General features: G+C 37.1%; 1 protein-coding gene across 7 annotated transcripts in view; it reads right to left on the bottom strand.

Annotated features, from left to right (window-relative positions):
- The window catches only part of LOC129532903 (uncharacterized), a 175,584-nt gene extending 164,831 nt beyond the window's left edge, over nt 1–10,753 (bottom strand). For all 7 annotated transcript variants that reach the window (XR_010133258.1, XR_010133256.1, XR_010133260.1 and 4 more), the window contains exon 1: nt 10,169–10,753. Coding sequence is in view for 2 of the 7 variants with exons in the window: in XM_055384154.2 (XP_055240129.1) it covers nt 10,169–10,354 (186 nt within the window). In the remaining 5 variants the exon portion in view is untranslated. The remainder of the gene's footprint in view (nt 1–10,168) is intronic.
- Between the last annotated feature and the right edge of the window lie 2,585 nt (nt 10,754–13,338).

Below are 13,338 nucleotides of genomic sequence, written 5' to 3'. Positions count from 1 at the left end.
CGAGGTGAAGAATTTAAGAACCGCCTGGCCAAGATGGTGAAATCCCATCTCTACTAAAAATACAAAAATAAACCAGGTGCCGTGGCAGATGCCTGTACTCCCAACTACTCAGGAGGCTGAGGCAGGAGAATCGCTTGAACTCAGGAGGCAGAAGTTGCAGTGAGCAGAGATCGTACCACTGCACTATAGCCTGGGAGACAGAGCAAGACTGTCAAAAAACAAACAAACAAACAAACAAAACCTATGCTGATAAATGGTAGCAAACCCAACCTCATCAGCTGAACATGAGACTGAATTATTCTCCCAGAACAAGCACATGTAGAATTGATAGCCTTCTGGATCTGTAAGAGGACAGCCCATGGAAATTCAGACACCATCCTACCATGAACCTAGAGACACAAACTGCTACTCTATCAGAAGACAATCTGTTTAGTCTATTTGCACTACTATGAAAGAATGCCAGAGATTGGGCAATTTATAAAGAAAAATTGTGGGGTGTTTTGTTTGTTTGTTTTCTGTTTCTTAGAAACCAAAATGTTTTAAAGGCTCATGGTTCTGCAGGGCATTCAGGAAGCATGGTGCCAACATCTGTTTCTGGTGAGGGCCACAGAAAGCTTACAATCATGGCAGAAGGTGAAGGAGAAGCAGGTGTGTCACATGGTGTGAGAGACAGCAAGAGGAGTGTAGATGCCAGGCTCTTTTTACAAAATCAGATCTCATGTGAACTCATTATGGTGGGGAGTGTACCAAGCCATTCAGGAGGAATCCTCTTTCATGACCCAAACACCTCCTACCAGGCCTCACCTCCAACATTGGGAATCATATATTAACATGTAGTTTGGAGGGGACAAGTATCCAAACCATATCAACACCACCAAAACAAAACTGCCCTACCTGCCACATCCTGGTCAAAGGGATATATCTCTTGAGCCAGTGAGGAAGGGACTTCTTGGCAAATAGATCACATCAGGCTTCCCATCCCCTCTACAGGGTTCCACTGAATCAACACTTTTTTTGGATTCCGATGTTTTCCATTAACTCAAGCCACACTATCCAGTCCTGGCAAGTCCACATTTGTTTTCTGTTTATGTTCCCTCAGCACAATGCATCTGTTAATAGCCCCATATTTGCAGCCAAAGCTGCATATCACTGAGTTCATGGATCCTATGACAGAATCTCCATGTTCCATAACAATCCCAACTTGCAGGGGTGGTTAACCTTTCAATTCATAATTAAATGATAGGCTTAAGTGACGACTGGGAGGAAACAAGAAAACCAGCCTAGACTGTACATCATGGGGAAGCAATGTAGGGTCTCATTACAGCAATTCCCTAAAAAAGGCACTTCTCATTTGCTACTTATATTTGACCATGCTGCCACCCCCTTTTCAATGTTATACCTTTCTTTTATAATTATTGATATGTAATTCTCCATGCGTGACCCTATCATGGCCTTTCATTCTCTTCTACCATTTTATGAAGGCTCAAATTGATAGCAGACCAGAATGGCTTTAAACAGGAAGGACTGAAAGAGGTTATGCAAACCCATTTAAAATTTTTCAGAATTTTGTCCCAATCAATTCTTAAACATATTGTGTCTTTCTGGATATATTGTATAAAAACTACTTATGTTAAACTGCTTTTATTGTACATCTTGCTTGTAACTCTTTTGAATAAAAAGTCTGGTGAGAATAGCAGAAAATTAAGAAAGTAAGAAATTTTGATTATTGAATGAAGCAACAAAGTGGCAGTGGGCAAACAAACAAACAAAGCCCCAGCTGACACCTGGGGAGATGTGTGTGGTGGGGTGAAGGTAGGGTCAGGCCAAGACATTAATGATCTTTATTTTCCAGATCAGCTTCTGACAGTTTTCTGTTCATTCTGGGGAAAGACACACATACACACACACACACACACACACACACCACCACCACCTCCCTGCACTACCTTTCTAAACTGCTGTGAACACATCAAGTTCAAAGTGACTGCTGAGACTAGGATCACACCTGATAATGCTGATTATGAGACAGCAGGGGGTGACCTCAGCTCTTGGATTTTCCACGGAGAACACCTCCAGATGTCATTCACACTCCTGAGGTTGATAAACTAATGTCATGAACAAATAAAACTGTTCACAACTGACTGTCTCAGTTAGTCCTTTTGAAAGCAAGGACTAAATTAAATTCTTCTGAGTGGACAAAAAACCCCATGGTGCAAGAACATCATGGGGGTGCTGTTAACCTGACTGACTAAATAATGTATATCCTGATCAGGATGCCCTAACAGTGTAAACTATTTATTTACAGTGGCACCATGTATGCCCGCTGGGATTGTACTTTATGTTTATACCCTGACCATCATGACACAGCGTCAATCCTAGAAGCCATTTAGGGCAGCTTTAACTTACTGGCCAGAGCTGTGCTATGACTGATCAATGTCTCAGGCCAGATTTTAAAAATAATCATATAAAAACATAAGAAGATTGGTGTATTAGTCCATTTTCATGCTGCTGATAAAGACATACCTGAGACTGGGCAATTTACAAAAGAAAGAAGTTTAATTGGACTTACAGTTCCACATGAACTTACAGTTCCACATGGCTGAGAATGAAAGGCCGTGATAGGGTCATGCATGGAGAATTACATATCAATAATTATATTAAAAAAAGGTACAACATTGAAAAGGGGGTGGCAGCATGGTCAAATATAAGTAGCAAATGAGAAGTGCCTTTTTTAGGGAATTGCTGCAAGCCCTGTTTTACATGGATGGCAGCAGGCAAAAAGAGAATAGGATGATGCAAAAGCAGAAACCCCTGATAAAACCATCAGGCCTTGTGAGATTCACTACGATGACAACAGTATGGGGGAACTGCCTCCATGATTCAATTATCTCCCACCAGGTACCTCCCATAACACATGAGAGTTATAGGAATATAACTCAAGATGAGATTTGGGTGGGGACACAGAGCCAAAGCATATCAATTGGTCTCTTGGATCTCTACAATAGATTCTATTGGGCTTTGGGACATCTTTTTCTGACTTAATAATGACTGGAACTTATGGCTATATTCACTCTTCCATGGCATGTCTGATTACCCTACTTAAAGTTTAGTCATCATTCTGGTCATTGACTGTTGTCTGAGACAAATTAACTAGTGTAATTATAGTCCCTTAAATTGAACTGTTTTGATTCCTATGAGGTAGCCTATGCTTCAGGCTCAGGCCCTGAAGAATCAAGTGGCGGAATTGAAGAGTCTGGTTCTGGGGCAGAATCCTATGTGTGATTCTTTAGGCCTGACCTTTGTAATTAGGCAATTTCAAAGACTTTACTGGTAGGCCTCATAAGGAAAGTTGCCCTCCTCATCAGACTTGGTGCACAGCCAGTGCATTTTACTTTTCTGGAGAGAGTTACAGTCAAGCACTAAGGCATCCACCAGTACAGCCATGCTCATATGTATTTCTGCATTCTTAGCCTAGGAGATTCCTGTTGGAGGTCTCCTTGTTGTGAATCTTTGGCTGAAGGCTTTTCAAGAACCTCAAAGGAGGTCTTGTTGAGGGGTGATTGTAGACTTGACTAAGATACTTTTTTCCTCCAATTTTTTTTAGTCAGTACTTTTCCACTCCTAGCCCGTCTTCCTCTCCCTCACCTGTCCTATTCCTGGATTCATAATGCAGAAGGAGCCTTGTATTTAGGGCTTTTCAGCAGGGAGATGATACTATTCTCCCCTCCTGGGCTTCATGTCATCTGACAGAACCTTGTCCAGTGTCATTCTATTGGGAAAAATGGAGCATTAGGGAAACAATCAACAGCATGGTACTGTTAAAAAAATATTAAAAAATAAAAATAAAAAAAAAACAGGCACAGAGACCAATGGAACATAATAGAGAGCCCAGAAATAAGGCCATACATCTACTACCATCTGATCTTTGACAAAGCTGACAAAAACAACAATGGGGAAAAGACTCCGTATTCAATAAATGGTGCTGGGATAATTGGCTAGCCATATGCAGAAAATTGAAGCTAGACTCCTTCCTTACACCATAAGTAAAAATTAACTCGAGATGGATTGAAGACTTAAATATAAATCACAAAACTATAAAAACCCCAGAAGACAGCATAGGCAATCCCATCCAGGACCTAGGAACAGGCAAAGATTTGGCAAAGATAAAAAAAGCAATCAACAAAAGCAAATTTGACAAATGGGATCTAATTAAACTTGAGAGTTTTTGCACAGCAAAAGAAACTATCAACAGAGTAAGCAGAAAACCTACAGGATGGGAGAAAATTTTTGCAAACTATGCATCTGACAAAGGTCTAATACCCAGCATCTGTAAGGAACATAAACAAATTTACAAGAGAAAAACAACCCCATTAAAAAGTGGACAAAATACATGAACAGACACTTCCTAAAAGAAGACATTTATGTGGCCAACAAACATGAAAAAAAGCTCAACATCACTGATCATTAGAGAAATGCAAATCAAAACCACAATGAGATATCATCTCACACCGGTCAGCATGGCAATTATTAAAAAGCAAGAAACAACAGATGCTGGCATGGTTGCAGAGAAAAGGGAACCCTTAAATACTATTGGTGGGAGTGTAAATTAATTCAACCATTGTGGAAAGCAGTATGGCAAATCCTCAAAGAGATAAAAGCAGAATTACCATTTAACTCAGCAATCCCATTACCGGGTATATAATGAGAAGAATATAAAACATTTTACCATAAAGACACATGCACACGAATGTTAATTGCAGCAATATTCACAATAGCAAAGACATGGAATCGACTTAACTGCCCACACTGGATAAAGAAAATGTGGTACATACACACCATGGAATATTATGCAGCCATAAAAAAGAATAAGATCTTGTCTTTTGCAGAAACATGGATGAAGCTGGAGACTATTATCCTTAGAAAACTCACACAGAAACAGAAATCCAAATATTGAATGTTCTCATTTATAAATGAGACCTAAATAATAGGAACTTATGAATACAAAGAAAGATTCAACAGACACTGGGGTCTACTTGACACTAGCGGGTGATGGGAGAGAAGCTGAAAAGTTAACTATTGGGTACTGAGCTTAATACCTGTGTGATGTAATAATAAGCACAACAAACTCCCATGACACATGTTTATATATGCAACACACCTTCACATGTACCCCCAAATGTAAAATAAAAATTAAAAAGAAAAAAAAGAAACAATCCTTTTTTTCTCTTTGTCTCTTTCTTTCCTGTACTATTGTAGTAAGTGAATAAAGTTTTGTTACTTTCCATTTGGCTCATTGCCCTAATTGACCATTTAACACCTTATGCCCTGATAAATGGCTGATTATAAAATTCATATGGAATGGAAAGGACATTCATTAGCCAAAGTAACTTTGAGAAAGGAGAGAGCTTTAGACAGACTTGTTATAAAGCTGCAGTGACTGAGAGCTTGTGGTCCTGGCCATAAGACAGATCAAGTAGGATGAATACAGAGTACAGAAATAGATCCACATTTGTGTTCACATATCATTTTTTGCAAATGTACAAAGGCAACTCAGTAATGTGTGGATAATCTTTTCAGCAAATGATACTGGGACGATTGTATCTTCTTTTGAAGAAGAAAAGGACAAAGTAAAAGAAGAAGATGAGGATGACGAAAAGATGAAGGAGGATGAGAAGGAGGAGAAAGAGGAGAAAAGAGGGGGAGAACTATTTTTCAGTTTTTTTCTCTGTGCACCTCTCTTCTCTTTGATACTTTGCCCTGCATATTCTACCCACTTGGCTTTCTCTGAGTTCTCAGAGTTATCACGTGAACTCAGGGCAGCTAATAAGCTCCACTTTGTTTTCCCTTCCATGTGCTATAGCTTTGAAGTGACCTGAGATTAAGGTAGAGTGTGATTTGTTCCCAGTGTTTCAAGGATTGCTGTTTTCCATTGATCGATGCCTAATATGCTGAAATATATTACTTCATATATATATATACATATATATTTCTATATCCTCATATATTATTAATTTCAGGTATAAGGATAAGTAGGATGTTGTTACTCCAAAATGAAAATCCTACAAGATCAATTGAGTAATCTTTTTAATTTATGCTTCATATCCAGAGCATAATAGAGCTCTCTGCTGTCATGTGCCTTTTTGTATTGGGCAGTTTCATCAAGGAGATAGAAATTGTATCAGCAAATGGAATAAGAAGCATCTAATATGAAGAACTATTAACTAGCTATACCTAATTAACTACTAAAACTGCATAGACAAAGCTAAAGAATACAGACATAACAAGTGTAAGGAATAATCTATAACCTCTAGGATCAAGGACAAATCCTAAAGAGACAAACTTAAAAAAATGAGATTCAAACTTTATTAAACAAGGTATGGTGTGGCCTACTAGATATCAAAGATGTTTACTGAGATGTCATAGATTGAAACAGAGAAGTAGAAAACTTCCCACTCAGGTACAAGGAAAACTCTAGGAAACCACTGAGTAAGTTGACAATGAGCCTCCCTAGAAAGGCACCTGCTGGGTGATGGAAAATCTCTCAGAGAATCTGCCTGCTGCGCACTGATGAAACACACTGGGAATCCTCTTCCAATGCCCCTGCTAAAACTTTCTTCAATTTGGGTGCCCTTGAATCTCCTACACAAAACTTCCATGGAATCTGGAGCCTGGCTTGAATACTCTGCTGCTGCCAACTTTGCCATGGGAGCATAAAATAAATGATCACAACCACAAACAGAAGTTCCTTCCTCGTTTAGTGTTCTTCTGGTGCCCTCCATTTCCAAGACCTAACGTTGCACCAGTTGGCAAAGAAGAAATATTTACAAGGTCCTTCTCTTGTATTAAAGTCAGGACACAGAAGGGTTGATCTCGATCTGGGAAACAACAAATTGATTGTTGCAACAGTTTCTTACATCCCACAATATAAAATCGTTTTCCTTTTTTAATACTCTTCTTGGTACCGGTGTGATTGTTTCCAAATGTCCATCTCTTTCAACATAGTCTTAGAAGAATGAAAGGCAAAGTCTTTTTGTATGTGTTTAAGATTTGTATAGTAATCTCATAAATTAGATAGTACTAGGCACAAAGAATCCAGTAAATATATAAATATACATATACACACATATAAATATATGTGTATATTTTTATATTTAATAAAGGAAGAATAGTATTCTAGATAAAACAATGGACATGTTGACAGAAACACATGCAAGATAATGAAGGAAAACATGGCTCTTGTTTAAAACTACAAGTAGTTACATTGTTATTTGGGGAGAGGAAGTAACAGGAATTGGATTGGTATTGGTTGGAGAGAAAAGCTAAATCTAATGTTGTTTACAGGTAAAAGGATATGTAAGATCTACCCATTCCTTCAAATATCTTATGACCTCATTGGTGTAACAGTAGATATTCACAGACATGGATTTAATAGCAAACAAAAATGAAATGAGCTGAATGACTCCGTCAGCAAAAATAATTAATGTGTTGACTAAAACGTATTTTAAAACACAAATACAAGCTTCCTTGAAAATGATGAATATGCTGAGCTTTAAAATAAAATGAGAAACTCAGAGGTTATGAATAACGCCTTCAATGAACCTTATCCTAAGGGTCGCTGTAAAATGCTGGACACTTGGAGTTTTCCTATCAAGGAACTCATGAAATATAGAGAAAGTAATAAGGCCAGGACGGCTTTGCATTAAGGAATCCAAAACAATATAGCAGCACACAGATGGTTCCACAAAGAGCTGGACTGCATCATAACTTGGAACAAGAAATAAACATCACTCTGCAAGGAAACTGAGTAGAAAAAAAGAGTTGTCTCTAAGAACTGGTTATCATAATCTGCCCCAAATGCAAACTTTCAATCCAATTTCTCGGTGTCTGAGTATTATCAAAAATCTTAAGTGAGAAACACAGTTAAAAATTTATCCAATTTGATAGCAACCACAAAAAACTTGCAGACATTAAGCAAAACTTATATGGAAAAACTCAGGTTAAATGATATAAGCAGATAGAAAACAGAAATTGTGAAACACATAGGGAAATAAGTCACCATGATTGAGAAGCAGCAGAAACAAGAAATGGCAAAAGCATAACATAGATATTTCAGGTATCAGACTTGCAAAATGAATATTAAAAAAAAACTTCCAAAATAGAAAAGTATGATTTATAAATTACAAAAACAAATAACAATGAAGATCTGATTAAGGAATTAAGAATATTTTAATAAAAAATAAGCAAATTAGAAATTAGAACTGAAAAATTCACGCATAATGTTTATGGAAAAAAAAAACCTAGATGAAATATTTAAAACATGACATAGGAGACACAGGTAAAAAAAGATGAGGCGTGCGCACACACACACACACACACACACACACACACACACATATATATATAATAAAATTATTAGAAATTATTAGAAAATGAGAGGCATTGTTTGAGGAGACAACTGATGATAATTCTCTGATAATTCTCTACAACTGTTGGAAAACAATAATTATCAGGTTCAGGAAAAGAAATGAGTTAAGAAGTTTAAATATAGTCTTAAATAGTAAACACACAGAAAATAAAAAAAGTATGAAAATACCTACAGAAAAACATAATGTGAATGAAAGACATCTTTTACACAAAATGTAAAAGTCTACTACACAGATACGTACACAAGACCCATTTAAAAGAGAACATTTTCTGAAGTAGTTTCTGGGAGCAGAGGGAAAAGATTTCAAATAGAAAAGCTGTGCTTTAACAAAGAGTAATGACATTGGTAAATCCAAATAAACAATAACTGCCTAACATAATAATATATCTAATAGGACAAAGTTTAAACTAAAGTACTAGACTAGGAAAACTTGTATGTTTAGTAGGTTATCTAAATTATTCTGATATCTGGCCAAGAGGAGTGTAAGACGTTGGTTAATTAATATTGAAATTGTTAATGTTTCAAGTAAGAGAAAGAAGGAATTAAAATCAGAAAAATATTTTAAAAGATAAGGGGAATGCAAATGTAAAGATGTTTAAAATATACAAGTTGTAAAATAAGATATCGGAAATAAATTAAAAACGGGAAATTAGTAAAAATGAAAAAGTACCAACTACGCAAACTAAAAGAAAGTCTTGTGACATTACATTTCATTAATAAATGAATCCATCTAAATTGAATCCATCTATTTATTTATTAATCCAATGGATTTATTAATAATCCAATGGATGTATTAATCCAATCCATTTATTAATAAATGAATCCATCTAAATTTACTTTTACACTTACAATGTGAAACCTCAGCAAAATTCAAAGTCTTATGGAACAATATGAGAACAATATAAAATATGTAGCAGACAAATAATAACCATAATAATTCTGGAGTAGTCATGTCAATACGCATTATTTTAAAGCAAAATTTATGCTTGAATTAAATAGGTTTACTACATAGTATGCACTTATATGTATCCAGATTCTATGTTTGGATGCACCAAATACAGGGTCCGAAAAATGTATACATTCAAAACCCACAGTTTTGGATAGAGAACTGTACTAATATTGGGAGATTTTAATATTCTTCAATAATGGAAAGATAAAAAATACATAGCCATTGGCTATTACAAAACCATGACATTCATGAAGGTAATTCATGTTAGTCACTAAATATCTATAGTTCTCTCTCCTGCTTCCTTGAAGTTAAACACGTTGGTGTTATTTACTGCAAGTCCACGAAAAGAGCAGAGTCCCTGCTGAAGAAAAGCCTTCATGGCCCAGTGCATGACTCATTAGTTTCTATTTTTCCCATCTCATTGTTTCCCATAGTGAAATCTTCCAAAGTTGGATCCCTGAGTGAGGATGACACGAAATGGAGGCTACTATTCCCTAAATTACTTCATGTCCTTGTTGTAGACATCAGGTTGGGGATGTTTGTTAGCAAAATCTAACTTGCCCAAGTAATCCTCAAAGTATGATCTGTACTGAGTGGACCACGCTCAATGCTTTCTCCAAACTTTTATAAATCTGCAACAAGTTCTGGAGCTTGGGCTAGAATGTAAACGAACTCTCTCTCTCACTAAGCACACTTTTATCTGCTACAATTTTTTTCTTTTGGTTAATTTTAAGACATTCTCCATGAAAGAGGCAGTGCTTTAATTTAGTCTGGCACAAGCTTTTTTTACGTACCGGAATTGGTGGGTTCTTGGTCTGGCTGACTTCAAGGATGAAGCGGTGGACCCTCACGGTGAGTGTTACAGTTCTTAAAGATGGTGTGTCCAGAGTTTGTTCCTTCAGATGTTCAGATGTGTCGGCAGTTTCTTCCTTCTGTTGGGTTTGTGGTCTCGCTGACTTCAGGAGTGAAGCTGCAGACATCCGTGGTAAGTGTTACAGCTCTTAAAGGCAGTGCGTCTGGAGTTGTTCATTCCTTCCGGTGGGTTCGTGGTCTCCCTGGCCTCAGGGGTGAAGCTGCAGACCTTTGCGGTGAGTGTTACAGTTCATAAAAGTTCATAGAAGCGGCGCGTCCAGAGTTGTTCATTCCTCCCGTCCAGAGTTGTTTGTCCCGCCCTGTGGGTTTGTGGTCTTGCTGGCTTCAGGAGTGAAACTGCAGACCCTGGCTGTGAGTGTTACAGCTCATAACAGCGGGGCAGATCCAAAGGGTGAGCAGCAGCAAGATTTATTGAGAAGAGTGAAAGAACAACGCTTCCACAGCATCCAAAGGGACCCAAGCGAGTTGCCACTGCTGGCTTTGGAGGCCTGCTTCCCTTATCTGGCCCCACCCACATCCTGCTGATTGTCCATGTTACAGAGAGCTGACTGGTCCATTTTACAGAGCTGATTGGTGCGTTTTGACAGAGTGCTGATTGGTGTGTTTACAAACCTCTAGCTAGACACAGAGTGCTGCGTTTACAATCCTTTAGCTAGACAGAGAAGTTCTGCAAGTCACCACCGGACCCAGCCGGCTTCACCTCTGAATGGCACTCCCTGCTGGACTTCGCGGCACCTAGCCCAGGGCACTCCAGCAGCCCAGAGTGAGCTCCTCCCCTGAGCAGGCGCTGGCTGGCCGCGCGCAGAGTAGGGGGCCCGCTGAGCCTGCGCCCACCAGGAACCCGCGCCGGCGGGAGCGCCACCCGCGCAGCCTCGGCTCCCGCCCGCGCCTCCTCCTCCACACCTCCCCGCCAGCAGAGAGAGCCGGTGGCTCCGGCCTCTGCCAGCCCCAGAGAGAGGCCCCCACAGCGCAGCGGCGGGCTGAAGGGCTCCTCCAGCGCGGCCAGAGCGGACGCCGAGGCCGAGGAGGAGCAGAGAGCGAGCAAGGGCTGCTAGCACGTTGTCACCTCTCAAAAGTATCTAGATGACCTGAAAGATAAAAAGCGAGTAAGTTTGATTTAATAAAAATATATGGTACATTGCATCATGACATTGGGAAATAGATGGCATTTTCAAAAACATTTTGATGACTTAACGAAAAGTGAACATGATCTAGCCTCAAAAAATAAATAAAAGGAACAGTGCTATATATGCCATTTTTATCACAGTACAATTAAATTAGAATCAATTACATATAGCTTGAAAAGTATATGAACATAAACATACATCGAAAACACATTTTAAGCAACCGATTACTTTAGAAATCTTAGTGTATAGAATAGAAATATCTTGGCCTGTTAAGGATACACACATGTATGTATGTGTTTATATACATGTGTATATATGTGTATGTGTGTATGTATATGTATATGTGTATGTATATATGTGTGTGCGTATATATGTGTGTTCATCTGTATAAGTATAAAATACATAGCTCAGCCAAAACAGTACTAAAGGAGCATTTAAAGGAGCACTTATATTTGAAATGATATAAAAGAAAATTAGAGTGGCTCACACTAAATGAGCCAAATATTTAACAGGAAGTTAGAAAGAACAGTATAATAAAACCAAAAATAATACAATAACGAAAATAATAAAAATAAAGAGCTGAAAATCATGCCAGAATAATTTTATATGAGAAGAGCAAGCAAGTTAAAACAGTGGTTCCTAAAAGATGAATAAACTATACAAATATTTGTCAATATTAAGAAAAAGATATATTTGTGTGTATATATTTATATATTATTTAATATATTTTATTAATATGGCTATGTAGACATATTTTATTAGCTTTTATTTAAAAATATAATTTCAAATATAAATGCTCCTTTTAAGTACTGTTTTGGCTGAGCTATACATTTTATACATGCATAGACAAACACACATATGCATATATACACACACACACATACATATTGTGAAACACATAGGGAAATAAGTCACCATGATTGACATACATATGTGTGTGTGTATATATGGCTTAATAAACAATATTAGATATTGTAAAAGAATATAGACATAGAGTCTGAAGATACTAAACAGTAATAAGATATAATATTTGTAAAAACTTTTATTTTAATAAGCTTGATATTTTGGAGTAAATCATACATATATATTTAACTTGTTATGTCTTCTCTCTATACATACATACAAAATATTTATTACCTACTCAAACTGCAAAAGAAATAACCTGACATGAACATGTCCTTAAATGTAAATTAAAATGTTTTTACTAAAATAAAAATAGGCTAAGGCATTTATGATACTGTTTCAAATAAATCCAAACACTAGTCTTATATAAATAATTACACTGGCCGGCAGATTAACAATAGGAAAAACTACCAACACATTTTATGTTTTGATAACAAAACAAGCCAGGTACAGTATGAGGAAAGAAAATCACAGGTTAATCTCATTCACAAATATAGATTCTAGAAATCTAAAAAAAATACTAGCAAGTTGAGTACAGAAACACATAAAAAGAGATAATATATCATTTTCACGTTGTGTCTACACAAGCAAAGTAAAATTGGTTTAGTAAAGATTTTGAATGTTGTCATTACAAAGAAAGATACATTTTAAAAGTGATGGATATGGTGATCACCCTAATTTAACCATTATATAATATATACATGCATTGAAGTATCACATTGTACCTGATAAATATGTGCAATTATTGTGTCAATTATTTTTAAAATTAAATAAATATTTAAAAAAGAAGAAGAGCATGGAGTCTACAGGAGTAAAAGTGTTCCACTCCTGCCCCTAAAGAAGATTATAAATACCTGGAAATATACCATTTTGATATTGCTGAAGGAAAAATTCATTTCCACATTCTGCCCAAAACTTATTGTGAAAACCACTGTCAGGCAAATAAGTCACACTTATTTTGCTAAATTCGTTACCCACCATCCTGAACAAGATCCTTCAGCTTAAATACATCCAAACTACACTTATTAATCATTCACCGAAAGAATACCCTGGATATTTGT

This window comes from Gorilla gorilla, chromosome 3 (assembly GCF_029281585.2).
Source record: "Gorilla gorilla gorilla isolate KB3781 chromosome 3, NHGRI_mGorGor1-v2.1_pri, whole genome shotgun sequence".
NCBI classification, from domain to species: domain Eukaryota; kingdom Metazoa; phylum Chordata; class Mammalia; order Primates; family Hominidae; genus Gorilla; species Gorilla gorilla.
Note: the sequence above shows the minus strand (reverse complement) of the source record. Positions and strands in the feature narration are given on the sequence as shown.